The 26,661-nt window shown below is 58.6% G+C and overlaps 1 protein-coding gene across 13 annotated transcripts in view; it reads right to left on the bottom strand.

Annotated features, from left to right (window-relative positions):
• The window catches only part of HSPG2 (heparan sulfate proteoglycan 2), a 98,735-nt gene that overhangs the window by 15,262 nt on the left and 56,812 nt on the right, over positions 1 to 26,661 (bottom strand). For 4 of the 13 annotated variants that reach the window (XM_072750842.1, XM_072750843.1, XM_072750844.1 and 1 more), the window contains exons 32-69: positions 26,467 to 26,607; positions 26,019 to 26,210; positions 20,373 to 20,465; positions 19,980 to 20,060; positions 19,568 to 19,798; positions 17,845 to 17,958; positions 15,953 to 16,080; positions 15,741 to 15,827; positions 14,954 to 15,012; positions 14,594 to 14,761; positions 14,331 to 14,441; positions 12,331 to 12,431; positions 12,041 to 12,221; positions 11,257 to 11,382; positions 10,996 to 11,148; positions 10,774 to 10,916; positions 10,334 to 10,469; positions 10,087 to 10,241; positions 9,713 to 9,863; positions 8,863 to 9,032; positions 8,631 to 8,778; positions 8,060 to 8,211; positions 7,745 to 7,880; positions 7,496 to 7,647; positions 6,586 to 6,721; positions 6,282 to 6,433; positions 5,709 to 5,847; positions 5,445 to 5,596; positions 4,719 to 4,854; positions 4,450 to 4,601; positions 4,106 to 4,244; positions 3,404 to 3,555; positions 3,075 to 3,222; positions 1,861 to 2,012; positions 1,285 to 1,426; positions 889 to 1,040; positions 365 to 506; positions 109 to 249 (exon numbers count right to left, since the gene is read on the bottom strand). In XM_072750842.1, the coding sequence (XP_072606943.1) occupies positions 109 to 249; positions 365 to 506; positions 889 to 1,040; positions 1,285 to 1,426; positions 1,861 to 2,012; positions 3,075 to 3,222; positions 3,404 to 3,555; positions 4,106 to 4,244; positions 4,450 to 4,601; positions 4,719 to 4,854; positions 5,445 to 5,596; positions 5,709 to 5,847; positions 6,282 to 6,433; positions 6,586 to 6,721; positions 7,496 to 7,647; positions 7,745 to 7,880; positions 8,060 to 8,211; positions 8,631 to 8,778; positions 8,863 to 9,032; positions 9,713 to 9,863; positions 10,087 to 10,241; positions 10,334 to 10,469; positions 10,774 to 10,916; positions 10,996 to 11,148; positions 11,257 to 11,382; positions 12,041 to 12,221; positions 12,331 to 12,431; positions 14,331 to 14,441; positions 14,594 to 14,761; positions 14,954 to 15,012; positions 15,741 to 15,827; positions 15,953 to 16,080; positions 17,845 to 17,958; positions 19,568 to 19,798; positions 19,980 to 20,060; positions 20,373 to 20,465; positions 26,019 to 26,210; positions 26,467 to 26,607 (5,344 nt within the window). Of the gene's footprint in view, positions 1 to 108; positions 250 to 364; positions 507 to 888; positions 1,041 to 1,284; positions 1,427 to 1,860; positions 2,013 to 3,074; positions 3,223 to 3,403; positions 3,556 to 4,105; positions 4,245 to 4,449; positions 4,602 to 4,718; positions 4,855 to 5,444; positions 5,597 to 5,708; positions 5,848 to 6,281; positions 6,434 to 6,585; positions 6,722 to 7,495; positions 7,648 to 7,744; positions 7,881 to 8,059; positions 8,212 to 8,630; positions 8,779 to 8,862; positions 9,033 to 9,712; positions 9,864 to 10,086; positions 10,242 to 10,333; positions 10,470 to 10,773; positions 10,917 to 10,995; positions 11,149 to 11,256; positions 11,383 to 12,040; positions 12,222 to 12,330; positions 12,432 to 14,330; positions 14,442 to 14,593; positions 14,762 to 14,953; positions 15,013 to 15,740; positions 15,828 to 15,952; positions 16,081 to 17,844; positions 17,959 to 19,567; positions 19,799 to 19,979; positions 20,061 to 20,372; positions 20,466 to 22,782; positions 22,867 to 23,510; positions 23,709 to 24,275; positions 24,378 to 24,931; positions 24,971 to 26,018; positions 26,211 to 26,466; positions 26,608 to 26,661 lie in introns of all 13 variants that reach the window. The other 9 variants (XM_072750847.1, XM_072750838.1, XM_072750839.1 and 6 more) reach the window with 6 other exon arrangements.

Here is a 26,661-nt window from a genome sequence, read left to right as displayed (position 1 = left end):
GGGCCCAGGCCTCAACCTTTGCCCACTCACTCCTGGGCATGATCACTCACTCCTGGGCATGCCCACTCACACCCGCCTCCAGGATCCTCCCCCCACCCCCCAGCTCACCCTCCAGTTCTTGGTTCCGAGTCTTCCACTCGAGGCTGATGGGGGCTGCCCCGTCATGGATGAGGCACTTGAAGCTGGCATCTTGGCCCTGCTGCACGGTGCTGCTGGGTGGGTCGATAGAGATGACGGGGCTCCTGAGGCCTGGGGGATGAGGCAGGCGGGGGGCTGGGCTCAGCAGGGCTGGCTCGGCTTGGCCTCCCCGCCTCAGCTCCACGGTCTCCCTCCTCCCCCTGCCCGTGGCATCTGCCACACTCACGGTAGGAGGACCCCGCACTGGGCAGGACAGTGACTGTAAAGGAAGCCTCCTGCTCAGGGCCCGAGCCGCCAACCACGCGGCACACGTACTCGCCCGAGTCAGCGGGGGAGACGTGGTGCAGCCTCAGCCGGGAGCCGTGGGTCTGTGGGAGTTAGGAGGGGGCAGCCGTCAGGCCAAAGCACTGGGGCAGGGCAAGTCCCCAAGCCCACTGTGCCATGTTGATTCTCCCTAAAGTCCCAGGAGCTCAGGGCTCCAGTGGGGAGGGATGAGGGAGTGTCATTTACTGGATCCTACATGTCTGACCGACCCACTGTGCAGAGAAGGAAGCTGCCCCGGGAACACTGTGGCAGCAGGGCCGGAATACCCAGGTCTCCCACTCTCATGCTGAGCAGCTCTGCTCCAAAAACTACACTATCCCCTGGGGTCCAGGAGGAGGCCGGGGTCCATGTGAGGTTTGGGGTGCAGAAAGCAAATGTAAGTTGAGCCCTGACTGCCCTGGAACGCTTCCCAGCAGGCCCCTGTACCTGGTGCCGGGCGGGGAGGCTGCCCCCACGCTTGTACCATGTGACCTGGGCGTGGGCCTGCCCGGGCACCACGCAGTTCAGGTCCAGGCTCTGTCCTTCGGCCACATGGGAGGAGGAGGCCTCGATGTAGATGGGCTGGGCCAGTCCTGGGGCTGGGGACACAGAGGGTGGGTAAGAAGGGTGAGGCTCTGGGGCATGGAGGCAGGGACTGAATTTGGTGGTAGTGACAAGACACCATGGGCTCATGCCGCCCAGACCCAGGGCTGGTCCCCAGTGGTGGGGGGGAGGGGCTGGAGGACCTCCAAGGAGCAGAGAGCCAGAGCCCCGCCGGAAGAGTCGGGAGGAGCAGGGCCAGGGAGAGGTCCCCAAGCTTCACCCCCTGCCCCTGTCACTTACCAGGAATGGGGCCTGGGCTGGACGGCTCAATTGTGACAAGGACAGAAGCCTCCAGGGTGCCTGAGCTGCTGGTCACTTGGCATGAATACTCTCCAGAGTCAGCCGGGGACACCTGATTCAGCCTCAGCAGGGGTCCGTGGACCTGGCCAGTGTCAGGGCAAGGGTGGGGAGGGTGAGCTGGGGGCCTGGCAGCCATGGGCTTCAGATGCCCAAGCCCTCTGGTACGTGCACCCCAGGACCGTCACGTATAGTTGTGAAGGCTGCATCCTGTGCAGGGTGACCCCCTGAGACTTCAGACACCGTGGAGTACGTTTATGACATTTTGTGGTAGGAAGAAGTCTAGTGTCCTGAGTAACAGGTGCCTTTTTTTATTGCACCAAGGTGCTGAGAAGCCGGTGGCGGCTCTGCCGTGCCCAGCCTGTTCTCCACCTCCTGGATGTCAGTGACCTCCTGCTGCAATTCCCCCAAAGCCCTGGATGGTGAGGCCACCTTCCCTCCTGGCTAGTTTGAGGCAGGATTGTCGGGCAGGGGTGGGGTGGGGAGGGCCCGCATCCTGCTTTCTCCAAGCCCCTGTACCTGGTGCCGGGCAGGAAGGCTGCCCCCGCGCCTGTGCCATGTGACCTGGGCGTGGGCCTGTCCAGGGACCACACAGTTCAGATCCAGGGTCTGCCCCTCGGCTACATGGGAGGAGGAGGTCTCGATGCGGATGGGCTGGGAGCCACCTGGGGCTGAGGCACAGGAAGAGATCAATGAGCTGTAACTCCCACCCCTTTGCCGTCAGTCCTACCTCCGGGTGCCCAGATTTTCGGACCAGGGGCCAGACCGCATATGGAGAGATGGCTTCGATCCCCCCACTGCCTATTCTTCTGAAGCCTGGGGCAGCTGGGCTGGCCTGGAGGAAATGGCAAGCCCCAGACCACGGCCCCACCACTATCTCCTCTTGTGCTCCCAGCACCTCCAGTGGCCAGGGCACAGGGCCAGGCACCTCCACATAGGTCACTCATTTTTCTCAAACTTGAGCGATGTGTGGCTAAGAACCCAGACTCTGGGGCCAGACTCCCTGGGTTCCAAACCTAACTCTGCCACTTATTAGTTGTATGACCTTCGGAGAACTACTTCACCTGCCCGAGTTTCAGTTCCCCATCTGTAAAATGGGGAGAACAACCATACTGACCTCCAACAGTTCTTGTGAGGACGAAATGGGTTAATATGGGTAAACAGAACAGGGCCCAGCACCTCGTAAGTGCTTGATCACATTTGTTACTTAGCACTTCATGTACTATCATGTCTGCTACAGCCACGTATTAATCACGTTATGTTACGTTTTCCTGTCAACGGAGTCGCTTAACAGAACCCTTAAATACTTGGCCCCATCGTAGGCAATGATTTCCCTGAAATCATGGTGGGCTTCATATGTGGCTGTTTTTCTCTGATATAACACCACTAATATGAAAGACTTTTTACCAGGGCACTGCTCCAGAGCACCCTCTTGTACCCCCAAAAGCACGGTTCCAGCCTTTAGGGAGCTCATGGGTTGTTGCAAGAGTTCTGCTAGCCCCACTCTACGGACAAGGAAGGTGAAGCATGGAGCCTCTTGTGCAACATCTCAGAGTGTGGACAGAGGAGCTGGGACTCAAGCCCACCTGTGCCAGACCCCCAAGTCTGTTCTCGGGCCTTGGACATCCTGGTTCACCTGGCTCCCGACTCTGCCTGCTGGTCACTGCCACCCTCCCTACTCCCCCTGCTGCCTTCCTGCTCCAGCCTCCCTGCCCCACCATAGAGACTCTCACCAGGAGCAGGAATAGCGCTGGAGCCAGAGGCTTCGATGTTGACCAGGACTGAGGCCTCCAGGGGGTCTGAGCTACTCCCCACGCGGCACACATACTCGCCTGAGTCAGCTGGGGACACCTGGTACAGCCGCAGCCGAGAGCCGTGGGCCTGAGCAGGGGCAGGACAGGGGAACAGGAGCAGAGCAAGAGAGAGTCAGAGGGTCAAGGTCTACCCTCTGACCTAGGCAGGCATGTGGCCTCCCTCCTGACTAGCTCTTGGGGGAGGGGCCTCTAACTGGCGCCCCCACATTCAGCAGCCCTCCCATCATTTCCAGCCCCGACTCTTATACCTGGTGGTGAGTGGGGAGGCTGCCCCCGCGCTTGTGCCATGTGACCTGGGCGTGGGTCTGCCCGGGCACCACGCAGTTCAGGTCCACGGTCTGCCCTTCGGCCACGTGGGAGGAGGAGGACTCAATTCTGATAGGCACAGCACTGCCGGGGACTGTGGGCACAGAAGCAGATTTGGGTACAACCGGGTTGGTAAGAGCCTCAGCCACAGAAACCCCTGGGGCCCAAGGTAATAACAATGGCTAACACCTCTTAAGTGCCTATAGCGTGCCAGGCACTGTCAGAAGCACTGGGTGTGTGTGAACTCATTTAATCCTCACAGAATTCATAAACTTTCTGTGATCATGGAAATCCTCTATATCTGCACCATCCACTACGGCAGCTACCAGCTGCGTGTGGCTCTGGAGCACTTGAAACGTGACGTGAGTGTTAAACTTCAACAGTAATTGCCATGTGTGGCCAGTGGCCACTGTAGTGGACAGTGCGAGGTCAGGATGACCGGCATCTCCGTGCTGCTGACGAGGAAATGAAGCTGAGGGAACCCAAGTCTCTTAGTGGTACAGGCAGGATTCGAACCCAGGCATCTTTCTGCAGAGCCCTTGCCCCGGATTGCCACCGTCACATGAGAGCTCTGACTGCTGACTCCCCAGGGAGCACTGTTACCGGAGTCTCCTGGTCCCTTCCCGGGCCCTTGTCAGACTCACCGGAGGGGCTGCCGGCGCCGGGGGAGACGGAGACCATGATGGAGGTCTCCTGGGCATCGATGTTGTTGTTGGCACGGCACACGTACTCGCCCGAGTCAGCCACAGACATGTGGTGCAGCCGCAGGCGGGAGCCGTGGGCCTGGGGGCAGATGGGGAAGAAGGGGGACAGGGGTGAGGGGCCAGGAAGTCACCAGCCGGCCCAGGCCTCCTTCCAGGCCGCCCTCTGCCCACCCAGGGCGGGAGGGAGGACTTCACTGCCGGTTCTCTGCCCATGGGGGCTGTCCCTGCAGTGCCCGCCCTGGGGGCAGGGGCTCTGCCCTCACGGCCACGGCTCCAGTCTGTACCTGGTGTTGGGTGGGAAGGCTGCCGCCACGCTTGTACCATGTGATGGTGGCCTGGGGCTGCCCAGCCACCACACAGTTCAGATCCAGGGTCTGCCCTTCAACCACCGTGGGGGACGAGGACTCGATCCTAATGGGGGGGGAGACGCTGGGCACTGGAGACAGAGAAGGACGGGACCCACAGCCGGAGTCAGGCAGCAGTGATGGCGCCAGGGCCCTGTCCGCCTCCCCCTGCATCACCTGCCTGGACCCCCTGCCCTGTGCCCTCTCACCGTGGGAGGAGCCACTGCCCTCGATGGTAACAATGAGTGAGGTCTCCTGGGAGCCGCCACCGTTACTGACGTGACACACATATTCACCCGAGTCGGCCGGCGTCACCTGGGGGATCCGGAGTCGGGAGCCCACGATCTGAGGGAGAGCAAGTGTCAGTGGGTGGGGGCAGCACCTCCACATCTCCAGTGCCGCCGCCCTGGCCTCCAGGAGCCTCCTCTGCCTTGTCGGGGCTGGCCGCCACCAAGACGTCCTTCAGAACCCCTCGGTGGCCTCCCCACGGCCCAGCTGGCACGGACAGGCCTGTCTGTAGCCTCTGTCCTGTTCTCACCTGTTACCTGGGCCTAGAGCCTGCGGAGGCCATCCCTGGTGACTCGAGTGCCCTGCTCTGCCTTCTATTACACTGCTGTCACAGGACATGTCTGCCCCATCCGCTAGCCTGTGAGCTCCCGGAGGGCGGGCACCTGTCTCATTCTACCTGGAATCCTTAGTGCCAAGCATACACGTTCGGCCTGGAGCAGATTCTCAGGGACATTCAGTGAGTGAGTAAATCATAGAATGTTCTGGTAAAATATGGGCTCCAACTGAGGTCAGTAGCGCCCATCAAGTAAGAACGCTCAATGTTTGCTGAATGGCTGAAGAGCACAGGGAAGGGGTTGAGAGCCGCTCCTGAGTCCCATTAGAACCGGTGTGCCCAGTTTTTGCACCCACACCCAGTGCCTCCATACCTGGTGCCGGCTGGGAAGGCTGCCTCCACGCTTATACCAGGTGATGGTGTGCGGGGCTTGGCTGGCTACCAGGCAGTTGAGGTCCAGGACACGTCCGTTGGCCAGGGAGGCCGAGGAGGACTCAATGCGGACGGGGTACACCACACCCTGGGCTGGGAGGCCAAGACAGGAGACAGGGTGTGGGAGCCGCTGAGGTTGGAGCCGCCCTCGTGGCCCCCCCACTGCTTGTCAGGATGTCAGGACCACCCCCCCACACACACTCACGGTGGGAGGGGCCATGGCGCTGCTGGATGCTGACCAGGACGGAGGCTTCTTGCGTCCCCGAGCTGCTCACCACGCGACACACGTACTCCCCAGAGTCGGAGGGGGTCACCTGGGGCAGGCGCAGCCTGGAGCCGTGCACCTGGGTGGGGCAGGAGGGAGCCCCGCTCAGGGTCAGGCACCGGGGCTCCGGGCCAGGCTCCTGCTCCCTCCCCTGGCCCTGCTCCCAGCCCAGTCCAGCCAGCTGGCCTTGCGAGGCGCTCTTGCTGGAAAGACCAGCATTCATGGCCAGTCAATTCCCCTGCTCCAGTGTGGGACTGGGCCCAATGAAAAGGAGTGGGCAGCCAACAGTTGTTGACGTGCTATGGGGCAGGTGAGGTAGGCAGTGGGAGCCCACTTGACGGAGGAGGGCACTGAGGATCAGGGAAGTTGAGTGACTGGCGTAGAGCCACACAGCAGGCACAGGGCAGAACAGTGTCTGACTGAACTCAGGTACGCCTGAATTCAAAGCCTGGATGCCCTGCTCTGTAGTCACAAAGGTCCTTCAGGCTCCCCCCTAGCTCTCTTGCTTCCTACCTGGTGCCGGGCGGGGAGGCTGCCCCCGCGTTTGTGCCACGTGACCTGGGCATGGGCCTGCCCAGCAACCAGGCAGTTCAGATCCAGAGTCTGCCCTTCTGCCACGTGGGAGGACGACGATTCAATCCGGACAGGGGGGGTGACCCCCAGCGCTGGAGACAGAGGGCAGAGGGTGAGTCCCTGGCTAGGAGGGGAGGGTGGGGGGTGTGTGTGTGTGAATGTAAGGGCTACTGGTCTCGTGGGGTCCTGCCAGTGTCTCTCACGGCTGGGCCCCTAACCCTGCCCTACCCCCAGGACTGCTTACCGGGTACAGAGCCTGCAGGCTCAATGGTCACCAGGACAGAGGCCTCCAGGGGCACCGAGCCACCCACCACGCGACACACATACTCGCCCGAGTCAACTGGGGACACCTGGTGTAGTCTCAGCAGTGAGCCGTGGGTCTGGCCAGAATGGAGGTGAGCTCAGAGGGGGCCCTCACGAGGCCCCTACACCTGTAACCTACAGCCCTGCCTCACTCTGACCCATCAGGCCTGGCCATCCACTGTCTTGCTTAGGGAGAGACTTGTCCCAAGAGTCGGAGGTGGCCAGGAGGAGCCATGGAGAACTGGGCAAACGCTAATACCACTTTCTGTTGGTTCTAAGACACTTATTAATGTCTCTGAAATCAAGATGTGTCTTACGGTGAATAATCTGTCTTACGGGGAATAATTTTACAGTTACAAATGGCAGCTTTTCTTCCTTAGAGGTACAAAGAATAATAGCACAACTTGCAATCGATAGCATCCTCAACTCTTTAAAACACAGTAATATTAATAACTGCTAACAGTAGTACGGTAATAACGGTTGGGCAATTTCTACGTGCCAGAGCTCTGAGCACTTTGCACGGATGTTAACTCACTTCACCCTTAAAACAATTCTATAAGACAGATACCATTTTACCGATGTTGAAGCTATGGCACAGGAAGGTTAAGCAACTCGCTTAAGGTCACAAGCTAGTAAGTGGGGGAAATAGCATTCACACCTAGGTTGGCCAGTCCTAGAGTCTGGGTTCTAACCATGGTGCTAGACACCTGGACACCCTTGGACAATGGGGTCCAAGGCTCCCCCTGACTCTGAGGAGCTTCCAGTCCTTCCCATCCTTGACCTCCACCACCCAGGGCCTCCCTCCTGTCTCCTTCTTGGCCTGCCCATCTGCCCATCTTCTAGGCCTGTACCTGGTGTCGGGCAGGGAGGCTGCCCCCGCGCTTGTGCCATGTGACCTGGGCGTGGGCCTGGCCGGGCACCACGCAGTTCAGGTCCAGGGTCTGTCCTTCGGCCACGTGGGAGGAGGAGGACTCGATGCGGATGGGCTGGGAGCCACCCGGAGCTGGGGGAAAAGACGGTCACCGGTCACTCCAGTTCTCTACAGCTGCTCCTGCCTGGCCCTGCCTTCCGTCCCAGCCCAACCTGGTGGCCCCACTCACGGTAGGCGAAGTTGGCCCCCTGGGTCCTGGTTACTGTGACTGTGATGGAGCCCTCCATCCCGTTGCTGGCCCGGCAAACATACTCGCCTGCGTCGGCCGGCGAGGCCTGGAAGATGTACAGGCGGGAGCCGCGGACCTGGGCAGACAGGGGCAGGGGTGTGAGATCGGGGCTTCCCGCAGCCCAGCAGACGCCCCTCCGCCCTGCTCCTCCGAGCTGGGAACTGCCAGCCGCTCAGCTCACGGGCCAGGACCCCCTCAACTCACTGCCCAGAGCTCGGCCTGGCCAGTCCCTCCCACCTTTCTGCCAGCACGCACCTGGTGCCGGGCGGGGAGGCTGCCCCCGCGCTTGTACCACGTGACCTGGGCGTGGGTCTGCCCTGCCACCACACAGCTCAGATCCAGGGTCTGCCCCTCGGCCACCGTGGGGGATGTGGACTCGATCCTGACAGGTGGGACAGGTCCTGGGGCTGTGGGGAAAGAAGCAGTGGTAGCAGGTGCCCCCAGAAGAGTGGGCAAGAACGGTCCACCTCTGAGCCAGACTGGCCTGGTCTTCTGAGCTCAGGCTCTCATATGTTTGGGGTTTGGTGGCCTGGGTTTGATGTCCTCAGCTGAGTCGCCCTGAGCAGAGGGCCAGGGCAGGGGCTGAGCCTTGCAGAAAGGAGCAAGGAAGTGGGGGAGAGGAGGGTAGCTGAGGCTGGGAGAGAGGAAGAGGAGGCCATTGCGTGGTCAGAGAAAAGTGATAGGAAGATGGCAGGTTGCTTAGAGAAGTGGAGTCGCCAGCTCCAGTGTGGGCCTCTGTCCCACCCTCCCGATGGCAGCAGGCGTCGCTAGGACCTCAGCCCCTTGGAAGGCCCTCCTGCTTGCCCTGTCCTGGGCAGTTGCTCACCAGGGATGGAGCCCGCAGGGGAGCTGGTGGCCTTGATGTTGACCAGGACAGAGGCCTCCAGGGGCCTAGAGCCAAGGATCACGCGGCACACATACTCGCCCGAGTCGACCGGGGACACCTGGTGCAGCCGCAGCAGCGAGCCGTGGGTCTGAGTGCAAACAGGGAGGGTTGGAAGGGGGCCGGAGGGGCCCTGTCCACCCCTGCAGCAGGCTGGTCCCAGGGGCTGCCGTACCTGGTGCCGGGCGGGGAGGCTGCCCCCGCGCCTGTGCCACATGACCTGGGCATGTGCCTGCCCGGGCACCACACAGTTCAGGTCCAGGGTCTGCCCCTCGGCCACGTGGGAGGAGGAGGACTCAATGCGGATGGGCTGGGAGCCGCCTGGAGCTGGGGCTCCCTCCGGAGCTGGTAGAGAGGAACTAGTAAGAAGCCTGGGCTCCTGAGCGCCAGTCCTGCAGCCCTGGGGCAGAGGCCGAGGCCCTAGCAGGGGAGGGCCGACGGGAGGCCTTTCTGAGCCTGGGACCCTGCTTTTCTACCTTGGCAGGGCCACTCAGGCCCCTCCTTCCCTCACCCACCTCTAACTTTGAATTCGGGGCCCATTTGTCCACCTATGGCTTCCTGAGCTGTGGTGAGCTACTACGGCCTGCAGGCAACCAAAGCCAGGCCAGCGGATACAGACAGTAATGTCACAACTCTCCTCTAGCCAGTGTCTGTCATCCGCTAACAACACATGGTAGTGGTATTGTCCCCATTTTACAGGTGAGGGCACTGAGGCCCTAAAATGTGGAAGTTCAACTAGTTCAAAGCTGGATACAGGGTAGAGGTAGGATTGAAATCCAGGTCAGCCTGACTCCCAGCTCAGTGTAATCCCGACTCTGCTGTCGTCTGAAACAGCATCCTCATCGTCAGGCCCCAGGTAAGCCAGGTCAACCTCACCCTCACTCTCAGTACCCCTCAATTGACCAGAGCCTGTCTAGAGCGCCCCCTCTTCCCCGAGGTTCCAGAAGAGACCACAGGCACCTCCCCTGGGAACAGTGGGGAGGTCCTAGGATGTGGCCCCGGCCCAGCCCCACGTGGCTCCTCACCTAGGGTGTAGCTAGAGCCCGAGTGGGTGCTGTGGAAGACAGAGACGATGATGGAGGCCTCCTTGGCACCTGCCTCGTTCTCCACTCGGCATACGTATTCTCCAGAATCAGCTGGTGAGACCTGGGGAAGCCGTAACCGGGAGCCGTGCACCTGGGGCAGGGGGGGATAGAGGTGTGAGGGGACGAGGCCGGTCGTCGTCACGACTCCCTCTGAGCCTTGGTGAGTGGGTCATGGAGCTCTCCCTGGCTCCGCCCTGAGCTGCCCCATGACAGAAGAGGAGAGGGCCGGCAATGGGGCTGGCTGTCGCTGGTGGAGGGCGTCGGGGCTGTGTGAAGCATCTGCCTGGAAGGATCGGCCCCGGGTGCCCTCGTACCTGGCTGTGGGGGGGCAGGCTGCCTCCTCGCTTGTACCAGGTGATGGAGGTGTGGGCCAGCCCTGCCACCACACAGTTGAGGTCCAGGGTCTGGCCTTCGGTCACGGTGGGTGAGGAAGACTCGATTCTGACTGGCGGGGAGCTGGCACCTGAGGCTGGGGCCAGAGCGGGGGCGCGGGGATTGAGTCAGCTTTGGGGGAGCCCTGGTTTGCCCTCCCCGCTCTTTCAGACCCCAGAGGCCCCGCACCTGGGAGCACAACCACTTGGATCCTGGCCTGTGCGGTGCCCGCGGGGCTGGTGGCCACGCAGAGGTAGAAGCCGGCGTCGGCGGCCGTGATGGCCGGGATGAGCAGCGTGGCGATCTCTGCGTGCTCGGACCGGGCCTGCCGCCCAGGGGGAAGGGTCAGCTGCCCGAGGGGGCGAGGCAGCCCGGCCAGGCCCGGCCCGCGAGGGTGGGTAGGGGCGCCTAAGAGGCAGAGGCGAGCAGGGAGCCGAGAGCAGGGCCCCGCTGGACACGGAGGGCAGGGCCAGGTGGCGAAGCAAGAGGCCGGCAGCTGCTACCCACCAGCGCTACGCTTTTGGAAGTGAGGAAAACCAGGAGAGGAAGAGACGGGGCAGGAAATGGGGCGGGAAGGTGGCAGTGAAGGTGGCAGGTGCTGGGACTCTGCCCCGGAGAGATCTCCTCACCTGCGGGGGGAGGCTGCCCCCCTCCTTCCTCCAGGTGATGGTGGTGCTGGGCACACCTGCGGCCCTGCAGTACAGCCTCACGGTGCGGCCTTCGTGAACCTGCGTCCTCTCTGGGCTCACCTGGACCCTGGGCCCGCTGCCCCCTGCACACAGAACGCCGTGACAACCCCTCTCCGCACTGCCAGGCGCCCCCGAGCTCCACCCTCAGCCCTGCACCCTCACCATGCACGTGGAGCACGGCCCTGGCCACGTGCTGCCCGGCACTGTTATGGGCACGACACAGGTACTGGGCCTGATCCGAGGGCTCGATGTTTGGCAGACGCAGGATGCCGCCGTGGATCTGGGCCTTCTGAGGGAGCTGGCCACCGGGGCCCCCTGATGGAGACAGGTGGGGTCAGCACCACTGGCACTGGCATCACCAGAGCCTTGGCCCCCCACGTCCAGGAGCGGCGAGCCCCAAGGGCCGTCCTGCCACGGCGTCACCTGTCCACTGGAGGGTGGGTGCGGGGCTCCCTGTGGCGCTGCAGCGGAACTCGGCCAGCTGCCCGGGCTGCACGGTGAGCTGCGGCGGATGGATGGAGACCACGGGGGCCGATGGGGTGCCCGAGGCTGACAGGGGCAGAGAGGGAGGTGGTCAGGGTGGGGAGGGTCCCCCTTGCTGCTCTCTCTGCCTCTGCTCTAGCCTCCTATGGTCTGTTCACGGAGTGGCCACAGAGAGCTTTTAAAATGTCCATGGGCTCTTCATACCTCCCTACTTCAGGCCTGTCTGTGGCTCTCTAAGGCTTTTAGGATAAAATCTGAACTCTGCTGTGATCCACTTCTGGCCACATCTTCAACTTCCTCACCTACCCCCCCTTCCATAGCTCAAGCTACGTTGGCCCTGTGGGTCCTCCAACACATCAAAACACGCCTGCCTCAGGGCCTTTGCACATGCTGCTTCCTCTGCCAAGAACACTGCCAGTTCTTCCAGTGGCTGAGCACCTCCTTTTCCTTCAGCTCTCTGCCCAGATGTCACCTCCTCCGAGAGGCCCTCCCTGACCACCCCGCTGTCTGTTCCTATCCCAGCCCTCATCACCATGTGGCATTACGTTGCTTCTTCATTTGCTCCCAGGCCTATTGTACCCGGATCAGAGCTCCCGCTTGTCCTCTCCCCCACTGCTTCACAGACTAGCCAGGACTTAGCACAGCGCAGAGGCTCATACACTGTCAGCCGACTGAAGAAATGGTCACGGTCCTGGTGGGCCAGCTGCGGAAATGAACCGTGTACCTTGCACATGCAGCGTGGCTGTGCCCTGGTCCATGGCAAACATGTTGGAGCCAGTGCACACGTAGGTGCCCGCGTCACTCGGCTGCACGTTGCGAATGGTCAGGATGCCGTTGAAGTCCATGGCCCGCGTTGGCAGTTTCCCGTTGTGCAGGCGGGTCCAAACCAGGGTGTAGGCCGGAGACTGTGGGTGAGGCAGGGAGGTGGACGGTGGGCGGGTCAGAGGTGAAGGCGGGAGACACCCACCGGAAGCCGAGCCTCCCTTCCTGATGCCCACGCCCTGCTCTGCCCACCTTGCTCTTGGCTGTGCAGATGAAGGTGACGTCGGCTCCGGGGCGCACGCTCTGGCTCCGCTGCTCCTCCACTGTCACTGTGATGGGCTTGCTCGGAGCTTCTGCGGGGACAGGAGGCGCCCGTGAGCTGGGTGCTGGCCTCTCCTGTGGTTCTCTCTCCATCGCCCTGTCCGGGTGGTGCTGCCCTCCCAGGCTCGCTTAGATTCCACTCTGTTCCCTGGTGTCTCCTCCCCGGGCACCCTGGCTCAACCCCTGGTCCACCTTCTTCCTGCTGACCCTGAGCAGCCGCGGGCTGTGATCAGAGAGCACTGTGCCACGAGTCCACCTGGCTCCACTTCAGGATCACAGAGCACAAAATTGCTCTTAATACTTCGTGCTTCATTGCAACTGGGCTTCTCTGTCTGGTTTGAGTTTCCATCCTCCCCAACGATTTCGCACCTCTTCCCACCCTCTCCACCCACCCGCACCCCCTTCCACATCCACAGCCAAGAGCTTCAATTCACACTCGCTGGGCAAATCGAAACTACGAGGCAGGACTTGGCCCATCTTCCCAAGCCTGCTCCCTGCAGGATGGACCCTCCCCTCCCATCACCCCAGCCCCATTTTGTCCTTCCATCCCCTCCCAAGGACTCCCCCCACCCAGGGGCTGGGCACTCTCTTGCTACATCAGTCCCTCCTCTCTCTTTTTCTCTCCATGGATCATTCTAGAATTTTCTACCTTCAAAAACATTCCTTTGACCTCATGCTCCCCCCCGCTACTGCCCCATTTTTTGGCCTTCCTTCAGAGCCAAGACTGAGAGTGCTGTATTTGCTGTCTATACTTGGCCTTCCCCTCCATTCTTTGCCTCCGTCCAGTCTGGTTTCTACCCTTCCTCTCCACTGAAAATGGCTCTTGTCCAAGTGTGACCTCTGAGGGTAGCCCTCTGCCCACATCTGACTTCCCCAGGGTGTCTGGTGAGGCTGACCATGCCTCTCGGGAGCCCCCTCTCCTCACGACCCCCAACACATCTCATCCCCTGCTCTCGTCTTATCTCACCGGCTGCACCTGCTTTGCCCCTTTTGCTGTCCTTTGTCTTCTACTTGACATGTCTGAGCAGGAGCTCCTGGGGGCTCCGTAGGCCCCGTCCTTGGGCCATACTCTCCCTGGGTAATTTCCTTCTGTTCCATGGCTTTAAACACCATCTCTGAGCCAACAGTTCTCGAATTCATTCCCTGCCAGGGCCTCTCTCCTGAATTCTAGACTCATCCCCAAATGCCTGCCTGCTGTACCTGCTTAGATGTTTTCTCAAACTTTAACTAGTCCCAAGCCAATGCTGTGATGCCCTCTGTAGGGCCACGTCCTCTGGCCCTGTCTCTCCAGGGCCTGCCTGTCTGACTTCTGTCAGCTGCTGCATTTCTAAGCCTGAGGTCTTTCTCAGGCAGCTGGAGACTACCGTGCCCACCCCTCAGGTGGTGCAGTGTTCAAGGGAACTGGTGCTCCTCAAATAGGCCTCATCACTTAGACCTGGGGTGGGGTGACTCCAAGGTGGATATTTTACTCTAGAGTTTCCCAGAATTTCTTTGGCTGCATTCAGCAATAAACACCCATGGTGGGAATGTGCTCGGGAACATGCCTGTTATGGGATGCCCTCTGTTTCCTGCCTCCCCTCACCTCCCAAATAAACTACTGGCATGTGGATCCTCATGCCAGAGTCAGCTTTGGGGGAGCCCAAGTGAAAATATTCTATCTCATTTGCCTACTGCTGGAGTCCAGACCCCCGGGGATTAGCCTAGCTTTTCTTTCTCCCTCGGTGACGACAACCAAGTCCTGCTGACGACAACCAAGTCCTGCTGAATCTGCCTCTAAAACTAGCCTCTGCTCCATCATCTCTCCATCTCTGTGGCCGGCACCCCTGTCTAAGCACCACCACCCCCTCCAGCAGAGGAACGTGCTTTCTGCCTGTGTCCACGGTCCAGCCCAGCACAGATGGGCGTGGGGAGGTGCAGGCGCAGGGACTCACCAGTGACCAGCAGCTCGGCCCGGCTGGTATTGGCGTGATGGAGGTTACGACAGGTGCAGATGTAGACGCCGGCATCTGAGGGCTGGACGCTGGGGAAGTGGAGCTCAGAGCCTGGTGGGAAGAGGATGAGAGCTTGTCAGTGCAGATGCATCCCTTCCCCCACGTGGCCCTGTGTGTAAGGATAGGATCCCAGTGAATAGGCCTGTGCCTCCCCTCCCACCAGGGTGAGCTCACAGGGCTGAGGGGCTTGGGGCCATGGGTACCTTGGTGTCGCTGCTGGGTGCTGCTGGGCACGGGACGCCCATCCTCACGAGACCAGTAAAAGTAGTGAGGTGGGCTCCCACTGACCTGGCACCGCAGGGAGTGGGAGCCACCTTGGGGTACTATGCTCCGAGCTGGATGCACCTGGACCACCAGCGGGGCTGCATCTGCTGGAGGAAGGGCAGGAGAGGCCGCTCAGTCAGGCGGCTCCCACCGCATGGCATTGTGGCAGGTCTGTCTTCCCAAAGACTGGCAGGCCCCTCCCTCAGCCCTGTCTCCTCTCTCTGGCCTTAGTAGTCCTCCAGCTTCCTAGGCTCACTGCTTTGCCCATCACCCTCACCCAGGACCACGATCCCACTTACCCTGTGGCAGGCATCGGCCCCCTCGCACGCTGGGGTTACCCACGTAACCTGGGGCACACCTGTAAGGTAGAACAAAGCCCAGCTCTGGCAGGCCCCTGAGCCCAGGGGACTCCACGCCTCACGGTGGGCTTGGGGAGCCAGAAGCCCGTGGGGAAGGGAGGCTCGCAACCCCGGAGGGACTTTATAGATCAAAGGGACCCCAACACACGGTCTCACTGAGCTGAGGAAGGGGAGCAGAGGGCAATGTCAGCGGGTTGGGTAACAAGGCTAATAATAAGGCCTGTATTCTCCAGGGAAACATTCATTCCACAAGCATTTATTAAGCAACCATTATGCTAGGTTATGAAAATAGGACAGTGAACACCATGACACTCTTAGAGAACTCAGTTGTGGGGAAACCAACATGGAAACTGTAAATGAGTGAGGGACAGTAGTTGCTCAATAAAAACATGCTGAATGAGTGCATGAGGCTGAGCTTAGAAGGCCAAACAGGAGTTAGCCGGGAAGGGGAAGTCTGAGGGTTGAAGAATGTTCCAGGTAGAGGGAACGTGGAAAGACCTGAACATTGGGAAGTCAAGAGGTTAAGCCCACCTATGGTAGGTCTGGGTGTCAAAAGTGGGATGAGCTTGGGCTTGGCCCAAGGATAATGGGGACTCCTGGAAGGGTGAGTTTTGGGCAGGGGAGGGATGTGATCCTGGCAGGGACCTTTCTGAGCAACAGCACCCAGGGCTCTTACCTAGGAGTCTAGCACATGCCCCGCCCCCATCCGTTCTATTTGCAAACTTACTGCTCACAGTACTGGCCAGCGTAGCCAAGTTCGCAGGCTGTGCAGCGGTACCCACCAGCCCCCAGGCTCTCACAGGTGCGGGAGAACCTGGGATGGGGGAGGCAGAGGTCAGGCCACAGGACGCCCACTCTCCACCCTAACCCCTCCGCTTCTTTGGTGCCCTCTGTTCCCCAGTGGGAGTTCCTCCTTGGGCCCTGAGTGAGGGCACCCACATGTTCTCCGGGTTGGTCAGTGGGCAGGCACAGGGCTGGCAGTCCTCAGGTGTCCCAGCTGTGGCATCTCCATAGTAGCCAGGTGCACAGAGCTCACAGAACTCCCCAGCGGCGTTGTGCTGGCACTGCTACAAGGCACAAGGGTGTCGGCCACTCACCATTTGGCAACGTTTACCAAAAACTGTACGATTCTATAATCCCTTGACCTGGAAATTCCAGGTTTGTAAGCCTATCTTAAAGAAGTAATTGTAGAGTGGCACAAAGATCTCACTACAGGATGTTCACCTCAGTGATGTTTATAAAAGCAAAATGCTGGAAACAAACATAAACAGGGAACTGTATAAATTAAAATGAACATCCACCCCCAGAGCTATCAAAAAGGATGATGTTGGGGCGCCTGGGTGGCTCAGTGGTTGAGTGTCTTTGACTCAGGTCGTGATCCTGGGGTCCTGGGATCGAGTTCCGCATTGCACTCCCTGCAGGGAGCCTGCTTCTCCCTCTATCTATGTCTCTGCCTCTCTCTCTGTGTCTCTGAGTTAATAAAAATCTTAAAAAAAAAAAAGGATGATGTCAATATATCACTGTATATTAACTATATTGGAATTGAAATACAAATTTAATAAAAAAAATTTAAAAAGATTAATTTATTTCTTTGAGAGAGCAAGCATGAGCGAGTGCATGTGAGCTGTGAGGAGGTGGGGGGGAGGAGAGAATGCCATGGAAGACTCTGTGCTGAGTGCGGAGCCCACCTTGGGGCTCAATTCCACAACCCTGAGACCACAACCTGAGCCAAAACCAAGAGTTGGGAGCTCAACTGACTGAGCCACCCGGGCGCACCAATAAAATATTTTTTCAAGAGGATGATGTTGATTGCACTGGTCACATTTTTCTACCCAAATGTCTGTGACATCAGAGAAAAGTAAAGGCATACACTTGGGTGGGTGGGGGCAGAGCTTTGTAATTCATGCTTCATCATGAAAATATGTGTGGGTTGGGCAGCCCGGGTGGCTCAGCGGTTTAGTGCCGCCTTCGGCCGAGGGTGTGATCCTGGAGACCCGGGATCGAGTCCCATTTCAGGCTCCCTGAATGGAGCCTGCTTCTCCCTCTGCCTCTTTCTCTCTCTCCTCTCTGTGTTTCTCATGAATAAATAAATAAAATCTTTAAAAAAGAAAATAAAATATGTGTGGGTTTTATGTTCTCCTCCAATGAGATCCGTGTTTATTTTATTAACAGCGCCTGTTCCTTGCTCTGGGTTTAGCTGTGGATCTGTCAACCACCCAGTCCCTGACCACACACCTGGGGGGAGCCTACGTGCGTGTGCACCTCTCTGAAAAGCTCCCAGACAAACAAGCATTTAATGATCTGGAAAGATGTTCATGAACTTGTTAAGTAAATAAAGCTGATCATCAAACACAATGATGCTATATTTATTTGTAAAACAAAAGGCATATTGATATGTGTAAATATTGGCCCAAGAAAAGAACAAAAGAGTTCCACTCACACTAATGCTGACAATGATTACCTTCAGGTGGTAGGATTATAGGGGATTTTTACTTCTTTTTGGTTTGTCTCTGTAGCCTGATTCCTCCACAGAGAATAAGTGTCACTCTGGTGATATGACATAGTAGGAACCAACTTTTTTTTTTATAAAGAAAGATGTTATTCTAACATTCTGGCCGACCTACCATGTCTGCAGCACCACCTCCCCCACCCTCCACAGACTGCGGGTCCAGGTGCTTTGTCCCACAGGCCACACCCATGGCCTCACCGCTGGGCCTCGGCCTACCTTGCCAAGCCCACCTCTCCCTGCCTCTCGGGCAACCCCAGTGCCCGCCCCCCCCCCCCCAGGCCAGAATAAACTGCCCCCTGCCCCTGCCCTGCTTGCAGCTTACCGAGCAGGCCCCCGTCTCTGGGTGGCACACGTCTGAGTGGCCGTTGCACTCACACAGCTCACAGTGTCCGAGGTAGAGCCCACTGCCAGTCCGCGTGTAGCCCGGGGCGCAGTCCTGGGGAGAGAGGAGGGCTGGTCTCTATCTCCACTGTGGTCCTACAGACCAGAATCCTCTCCCTCCAGCATCTTTCCAGTCTAGGCTCCCATTGGCTCCAGGCTGGGAAATCCCATGCCCAGCCCTCCCCCCACCCCAGCATCCTCTCTCTGTCTTCACTCTGGAAGCTTGGGACCCTGTCTGTCCCCATCCTGCCTGCCACCTCCAGCCGCTCTGAAGTTACTAAAGTTGCAGGTCACCCTTAACGGAGAACCCTTCTCCATTTTGCCCTTTTTGTTTCTGAAAATTCTTCTGGCAGGGTCTCTATTGAAAAACTTCACTCTCTGATGAAAAACCCAGGTTCGGGAGACCCAGATTTGGAATGAGCCCCTGGAGATCTTCACAACTGCCTTACATTCACTAAATGAAGTGAAAGAGGCAGCACACATATGATCGAGGATGTTTTTACACATTCTACATGAGTAATCATGGGTTCTGGAAACAAAGAATTTCTATTCACCACCCCTCCTTTGAAACCCCTCCAGGCCTTCCCACCCCAACCATTTCAAAGGGATGTTTATAAATCTGCGTTGCTTCGCTGCAGAAAATGTGCACACGGGATTATTCTGCTCACCCCAGGACTTCTCCTTCAAAATGTGCTAAATTTTATCACTTCAAAGGATGTGCAGTTCATCTATTTGGATTTGAAAGTTCTTGTGGCCACAGCAAAGGGACACAGATGTAAGACTGCGGAGGTGTGCGCTTTCCACTGGGGGGGTTCCTGAGTCCGGGTGCTGGCTGTTCCCCCACTTGACCTCCTGGCCGCCCACCTAGCCTTGCAGCCCTGCCCCCTCCCCTCCCGCCGCCCCCCTTGCTCAGTTCCAAATTCACTCATCTGGTGTTGACTGGGTGCCTGCTGTGTGCCTAGAAACTCGGTGGTACGGTCTCCAGCCAAACCCTGAGGACGCTCTCTTATGTTCTCTGCGACTGACACCCTCTGCTCCCCCCCACCGCCCTCCCTCTAAATAGGACTCCTCATCTCTCCCCAGGGCAGAAGAATTTTCCAGAGGCCCAGCGCAGATCACAGCACTCCCTTCACAGCTTGGCATGCCCTGCTGAACGGAGCCTTGTTCTGGGCCCAAGGAAGTGGTCCCTGCCCCCCACCCACGCCCAGCTTTCCAGGGGTGACCCTTCTGCATTGCAGGCTACATACCTACCCTACATACATTCCTCCTTCTGAGTTTCTGCTAATCCTGCCCTCCTGCCCGGAATCCTACACTGCTCCACAGTTTGCCTCCTTGAGGCAGGCCTATGCTCTGCTTTGGCCAAGGGTAACCTGTGTCTGGTATTGTCTCCCTGTCTCTGGGGGGCACTCTGGGAGCAAGAGCTGGGTCTTAGCTTGGGTGAATGTAGCTGTATGCCCTTGGGTAAGCACTCACCTTTCAGAGCCTCTACTTAAAAAGAATCTGTCAAAAGGGGATAATTACACATCTCTCGGGGGTGTCAGGAAGAATGAGATACTGCACCGTACGCTAGTTATGGCAGTAATCACAGGTCATGGAAATGCCAGATGACCAGCTTGCTGCCCCGGCCGAACTAGAGCACAGGTGTCCGGGCTGGCCACACCCACCTGGCAGGATAAGCCAATGTAGCCCGGAGGACACCGACACTCCTCCACCTCCAAGGCCCGGGGTCCCTCTGAGGGCCCCGGCTGGGCGACCTCCAGGCTGACTGAGTTGATGCTGGTTGCCAGGGGCATCGAGGAGAACGTGGCCCGGACCAGGAGCTCATCCAGGTCAGCCAGCGCCATCAGGAGGTGCTCACGGGTGGCCGGCTGCCCATCAGGCCGGCGCCAGAATTCCTGGGTGGGGGAAAGAGCAAGCGTGGGTGTGGGGTGTTGGGCTTTGTGAGCTATTCGTGCAGCACCCCCTACCCGAACCCCTAGCCTCCAGGCATTGGCTGGGGACAGGCAGGGGTGGCTGGTGTCAAAGCAGGGTGGGGATGGGGGAGGGTCAGACACGGTACTATCGGGCGCCTCTCACCTCTCGGAAAATGATCTCAAAGCTCTTCCTCTCAGAGCCCTGCAGCGCTGGCTGGGAGGCCACCAGCATGATGTTGTTACCCTGGGGGAGATACCAGCAGAATTGGGGGGGACCGAGGGGCTCTCAGGGACACAGGAGTCCTCCACTGGTCCCAGCCTCTCCGTCACACCAGCCTCCCACCTCTCTGATTTCCCAAGCTCATGTGCCCAGAGCAAGCAGGTACATGCTCACTGCCGCCTTCTCCCAGCAGCTGGGCCTCTGCCCGGCTAGTGGCTAACCGGATGGTGGCAGTGGGGGGCATGGGCCTTAGCCCTCCAGCTCATGCCAGGCCGGCTGAGTGCTGGGCTGAAAGGACACCGAGGGTGCCCACGGGACTGGGATCCATGTGCTCACCGTGATCTGGACGTCAGGGTCAGAGAGCGGGCTGCCCTGCCCTGCTGCTGTGTAGGAGAGGGTATACCGCAGCTTCCCACCATAAGCCGCCACCTGCAAAGACGCAAGCCCTATAGTCATGGCCTGACTCTGCCTTCAGGGACCATACAGGTGAGTGGGCGGAGCCTCTCAAGGCGCTTTTGCACCTGTGCTGTCCCCTCCATTCAACCAGAGGTCCTCGTGCATGGCCTCTGCTTGCCCAGGAGACAGGACACCTCTCAATCCCTTCAGAGCCTTGGGCCAGCTGGTGGTGACCCTGTGCAGCTTGATGACTCAGCAAACAAGCTCCGAGTCCCTTTCCATTGGGAGAAATTTCCCATACAGTAGATGGGGGTCCTGATGGTGACCAGCATGAGGGCCTGCAGGCCACAGAAGGCCCAAAGGCTCCGGTCGTGGGGGCAGGCCCAAGGGTAGGCCTTCCGAGGTCTTGTCTCTTGGGCAGCTGGGTTGTGTCTGCTTAGGATCCATTTGCCCGCTTTTTGCCAAACTGTGGCCTTGGTTTCCTTGAAAGGAAATTATGTCCTGCATGTGGGCCATGTGGTTTGAGGGCAGACACGAGCCAGGCCTGGCGAGTGTGCCATCTTCCACTGCTCTCTCTTCCACTCCTCAGGGATGGACATGAAAACCTGGCACTTCTGCTCTTTCCACTGGAACAAAGACACTTCCTTTTACTAGCCAGAGTGGAAGACAGAGAATGATGCCAATTGAGATAAAAGTTCTAATGAGGCCCGGGACCCAGTCATGCCTGATACCAGCATCCTTGGATTTTGTAGTTACAGGAGCCAGTAGATTCTCTGCTGCATACCAGCCAGCTGGACGTGAGCTTTTTTATTGCTCATAACTGGAAGAGTCCTTAGGCCTCCTGCTGGGGGCTTTCACATGGGCAGCCAAGGCCCTGGCTCTGCCCCAGAACTTTCTCTCCTCTGCCACCAGGGCAGATGTTCAGATCGGTATCACAGTATGTCAGGTCTAGCACATTTGTTCATTCAGTTGGTGAGCATTTATTAAACGCCTACTGACTACATGCCAGGCCGTGAGCTACACCAGTCCTGAGGATGTTCTCCATGAGATCAGAGTGAGGTAAGGAACTGTGAGGTGTAACTGGACAACGCCGAAGCAGTTTCCTGCTTGCTTTGGATGTCGGCAAGTCCATTGCCACATCCAGGACCAAGCCACAGGCATGTGCAGCAGGGTGGTTCAGGGAACAGACTGTCAAGTGTAAGACTGGAGTTCAAGTCCAGCTGTACTGGCTGGACAGCCTTGGACAAGTCACTTACCCTCTCTGAGGGTAATGGAAGTGATAATAAAATGTGGAAAAGTACCTTAAAGAGGGTGCCCAGGTGGCTCAGTCAGCTAAGGGTCTGCCTTTAACTCAGGTCATGACCCCAGGGTCCTGAGATTGAGTCCCACATTGGGCTCCCTGCCGTGGGGAGTCTGCTTCTCCCTCTGCCCCTCTCCCCTGCTTGCACTCCCTCTCTTTCACGTGCTCTATCTCTCTCTCAAATAAATAAATAAATAAAAATTTCCTTTAAAAAAACAAAGTAACTTGAAGGGTAGCACAAAGATTAAGTAACACAGGCTGTGTAAAATACTGCACTGAGCAGAGTGCCTGCGGGATGCACGGCCTCCAAGCTTGCCAGCTTCTCATGACCCCTGGCTCTACCCTCGGCTTTAGCAAGTCTTTCTCATCCTCAGTTCCCCCTGGACCGTGTGGTCCTATCTGCTTCTCTGAATGTCATTTTATTGCATGTTATATGTATTCTTTTCTTTTTTAATATTTTATTTATTTATTCAAGAGAGGCATACAGAGAGAGGCAGAGCCACAGGCAGAGGGAAAAGCAGCCTCCCTGCAGGGAGCATGATGTGGGACTTGATCCTGGGACTCTGGGATCACGCCCTGGGCCGAAGGCAGGCACCAAACTGCTGAGCCACCCAGGCGTCCCTGTTATGTGTTCTTAAGAGACATTCTGTCTTTTGGAACAACATAGAGCTGATGTCAATCCTAATGCTACGCCAACGGTAACAACAATGCTATTATTGACGATGCTGACAATGACAGGAACGACAATCGGAGGAACAGTGAGCTGGGGAGGGCAGGGTCGTCTTCTGCCCACACACAACACAGCGCACAGGAAGTGCTAAATGAACGTTCCCTGAAGGAGTAGGTGCGGAGCCAAGGGCTAGGTCAGTGATCCGGACACAGGGTAAAGCCTCCTGGGTGAGACAGTCTCAGCTCCACGTGGGACCCAGGCAAGTCCCTTCCTCTTTCTGGGCCTTGGTCTACCCGTCTGGGTCTTAAAGGGCTTTGACAAAGGCCTCTTGAATATTCTAGGATTCGATGACACCCTGCTACCCCCCAAGTCCTTGTTACCTTGTTCCCCAGGAAGGCTTGGGGCAGCTGCCAATAATAGAGGCTCCCAGGAAGCTGAGAGAAGCCTTCGTAGGAGAGAGAGAACTAGGAGAGAGAAGGACAGGCAGTGACAGCTGCTGAGAGGGCTGGGAGGGGCGGGCAAGAGCACAGCTACAGCCCTGGCAGGGATACACATGCACACGCATGTAGACCCTCGAGGCAGGCCCAGAGGAGGAAACCCCCCACCCAAAGCTCAAGTTCTGGCCCTGCTCTTGGGACAACTTGCTCCCCAACCCTGAACCCAGACACCACCTCAACTGCTCTCACTGAGCGTGGCTGGATTGGCATCTCCTCGTGTCTGCCCTGTGCCTCCTGGGGACCCCACAACGATGGACACGGCGCACCAGAAAACATTTAGAAATTCCGTGGGTATTGTCTATTGGAAAATGTATGACTAGCACAAAGGACTTGGTACGGGGTTGATTTAAAGGGAAAGCTGAGAGGCCCCTGGCTGGCTCAGTCAGTGGAGCATGCGACTCTTGATCTTGGGGTTGTGGGTTCGAGCCCCATATTGGATGTTAAGGTGACTTTAAAAATAAAATCTTAAAATAAAATACAGGGAAATCTGAGGTAACTAAGAGTCCAGGTAGTGGGCAGAAACGGTGGAATTTGTTGAGTTGGTTCAGAACCAACTGAAGTCTAGAAAACATGGCAGGTGGGGGTCTCCTGGCGGGTGCCTCGGCACATACCTGAGAGCCTGCTGAGGAAGGCCCAGAAGCTGAGGAGGAGGAAGAGAAGGAGGAGGAGGAAGAAAGTGGAGCTGCTTGCAGAGCAGCTGCAGGCTGTGGACGGGGTAAGAGCCCCCCGGTGGGGGGGTGGGGGTGGGCAGCAAAGCTAGAAAGGAGCTCCCAGATCTCGGCATCCATCCGCCTCTGGGCCTCATCCAGCTGGGGGACCGGGAGAGGGGGGGACAGAGGGAAGGAGCAGAGAGGGACAGAAAGACACCATGACGCTTCGTCTCCCCTCAGGCCACACGAGGCCCAGGGAGCCCCCTACTTCTGTGCTAGCTCTTCTCGAATACCTGGCCTTCTGGCCCTTGTATCTGAAGTCCTCTTGCTCCTCATGAGCCTGAGGGAGGGGTCGTCCTGGGATGGGCCCAGATGCCCACGGGGAGACGCCCATACAGAGGATACGTCCTGGCCAGAGGCAGGCCGACAGCTCTGTCCAGCTCAGGTGAGCACGGCTGGTGGCTGCCCAAGGGGCCTCTGTGGTTGGGGAGGCTGCTCCTTGGGCCTCACCTACAGGCATGCCCATGGTACCAGCCCAAGCCCTTCACAGCTCTGGAACGTTTCCCCAGGGCAACCCTGGAGTGGCCTGGGCATTAGGCTGGGGCTTGGGTTGGGGGAAATGGTCTGGGAAGGTCAGGACCTCAGCTCAAGGCTCTTGCTTGAACTATACTCTCTGGTCTGAACGGGGCCCCAGACGCAGCCTGTCCCGGCCAGACCCGGAGTTACCTGTGATGGCCGCTGTGCCCGGCCCCTGCCCTTCGGGGGCCCCATGGTCCTCCCAGGTGTCATAGCTGTCCGCAACTGCTCCTCTGAGAGGGACGTGCGGTTCTGATGGGGGAGGGCACAGGCCAGCTCAGATCTCCCAGGGCCCCAGCGCTGGAGCCCGGGGGAGTGACCTCTCCCCATGGATACAGTGGCCAGAGAGGCCCACACTGGCTGGGGAGGAAGATGCACACTGCCCGCTCCGGGCTGGCACACAGGGGTTAACTCCAGGCTGCTGAAGGGGCATACGCACACACACAGAGAGTTAGTGGAGGTTGCTTGGGAGGCAGTGCTAGGGTAACCTGGTGGGCCAGGTATGGTCATGTGGTTTAGCTCGAGTCAGTTTCCCTGTCACCTCGGCCACCACTCTGGCCACAGACAGCAGGTGCCAGGACCAGACCACGGAGCAGATGGGACACACACCCTCTGAGCTCTAATTCCTGGCATTGCAGGGCTGGGGCACACCAGTGCCCTGACTGCGGGGCCATCAGGCACTACCTGGGTTCATGCAGACCCACATTTCCTTGGGCACTGGGCATTTCTCCATGCGGGACTGACAGCCTCCAAAAACACCACGACTGTGTCACATCCATTTCACACCACACGGATCATGGGCCTACCTCGTGAGCCCGGCGCATCTGTGCAAAATATGCCTCCCTCTGCGGGGCACAGGGAAACGCCAAGAGAGGGAGTCAGAGAAAGAGGTCTGTGAACTGCAGGCCAGAGCAGTAGAGAGGCAGACAGGGAAGCCAGGAGCGGTGGAACCAGAGAGGGAGAAGGGACTAGAAAGAAGGTCAGCCTGGGGAGGAGGCTGCAATACTTGGGTCTGTCCACGGAAGGACAGGGCAGCTTGGGGACTGTCCCTCCTGTGTCCCTGACCTCCCTGGAATCCTGGGTGAGGGGACACAACTGCTTGAGCCCTGACCTCAGCCAGCAGGGGACTCCTGTACCAAGACCATCTTTCCCTGGGTGCCACTGGGGGGCATGGACAGTTCGAGGAACATATTTGGGCAGGCTGCTCCGGAGTCTGCCCCTAAGATCCTGTACCCCACACCACCACCATCACCACCACCTCCCCACCGAACCGCGGCTCCTCCCTGACCAGTGCAGTATCCCAGGGCAGCCTCTGACCTGGGTCTGCATGCCAGCACTGCCACCTTCTGGGTGGCACCTTTGTTTTCCCATGGGACATGGGGCAGTAGAGGTGATTTACAAGTACAAGCACTTGGAGCAATGCCCGGGACAGTGAGGGCTCAATAACTATGACCTATAATCAGAATTAGTATCACAGTAGACACAGAGCTAATAGCACAGACGAGAGAACGTTGAGGGAGCAAATGGATGAAATTGAAACTGTGCTGTGTCATTTGTCCCTGTGTTTCCAGGGCCTCACCCAGGACCTCTTTGTTGCATGAAAGCTAATAATCATTAACAGGAGGGCACTTCTCGTGTGACAGGCACGGCTTCCCATCCTCCCAGCCACCCTGGAGCTGAGGTTTATCAAAAGGCAGTCAGCTGATAAATGGCAGAGCTGGGTTTAGACTGAAGCCTATCTGACCCCAAAGGTCACACACTGAAGCACAATGTGGCCGACGCCTGCTCTGAGGTCAACTTGTGTCTGAGTCCCCGCTGGCCTCAGGGCTCAGCAGGGCCTGGCTCGGAACCAGCGACCAGGGAGAGCCTGCCCGCCCTCACGGCGCACCACACCTTGTCTCCCTGGTACGGCTCCGGCAGCTGCCAGTAGAAGGACTCATGGCCAAGGTGGGCGAAGTTGCTAAAGGAGAGCTGGGCGCCCTCGGGCACAGGTTCCACCGAGAAGCCTCCGGTCAGGCGGCTGTTCCGCTGGGGGTTCACCAGGGCAAAGCCTTGGAAGTCCCCGGGGGCAAAGTGGGTGGAGATCTAGCAGCAGAGAGAGGACAGGGTGTCAGCGTGGGCTCAGGGGTGGGTACGGGGTGGGGGTTGCTGAGAGCAGGGCTAGGACAGAAATAACAGGGCAATGGGGAGGCCACTGGGGAGAAGAAAGGGGTGCTGGGCTCTGTGGTGACACAAGCGATAATGGGGTCGGGGGGGTGGGTGCCTTCACAGGCATAGGGGATGCCAGCTTTCTGCCCAGCCCCAGGAGTGACTCGGAGAGGGGCGGTGCACACGCTCTTACCAGGTGGCGGGTGTAGGAGGAGCTGACACACTGCTGGGTGATGCCCATGCAGAAGCAGGGCAGGCAGCCGTCGGGGTTGCTGGCACTCAGGTAAAAGTGGTGGGGCCGGCAGTGACTGCACGTGAGGCCTTCCACCTGGGCCTGGGAGGACGGACAGAAGGGTGGGTGTGGGGCTCAGGTGGATCTCTGGTACCT

This window comes from Vulpes vulpes, chromosome 2 (assembly GCF_048418805.1).
Source record: "Vulpes vulpes isolate BD-2025 chromosome 2, VulVul3, whole genome shotgun sequence".
In the NCBI taxonomy this organism is placed as follows: Eukaryota; Metazoa; Chordata; class Mammalia; order Carnivora; family Canidae; genus Vulpes; species Vulpes vulpes.
The sequence above is the reverse complement of the archived record's forward strand: the minus strand, read 5'-3'. Positions and strand labels throughout refer to the sequence as shown.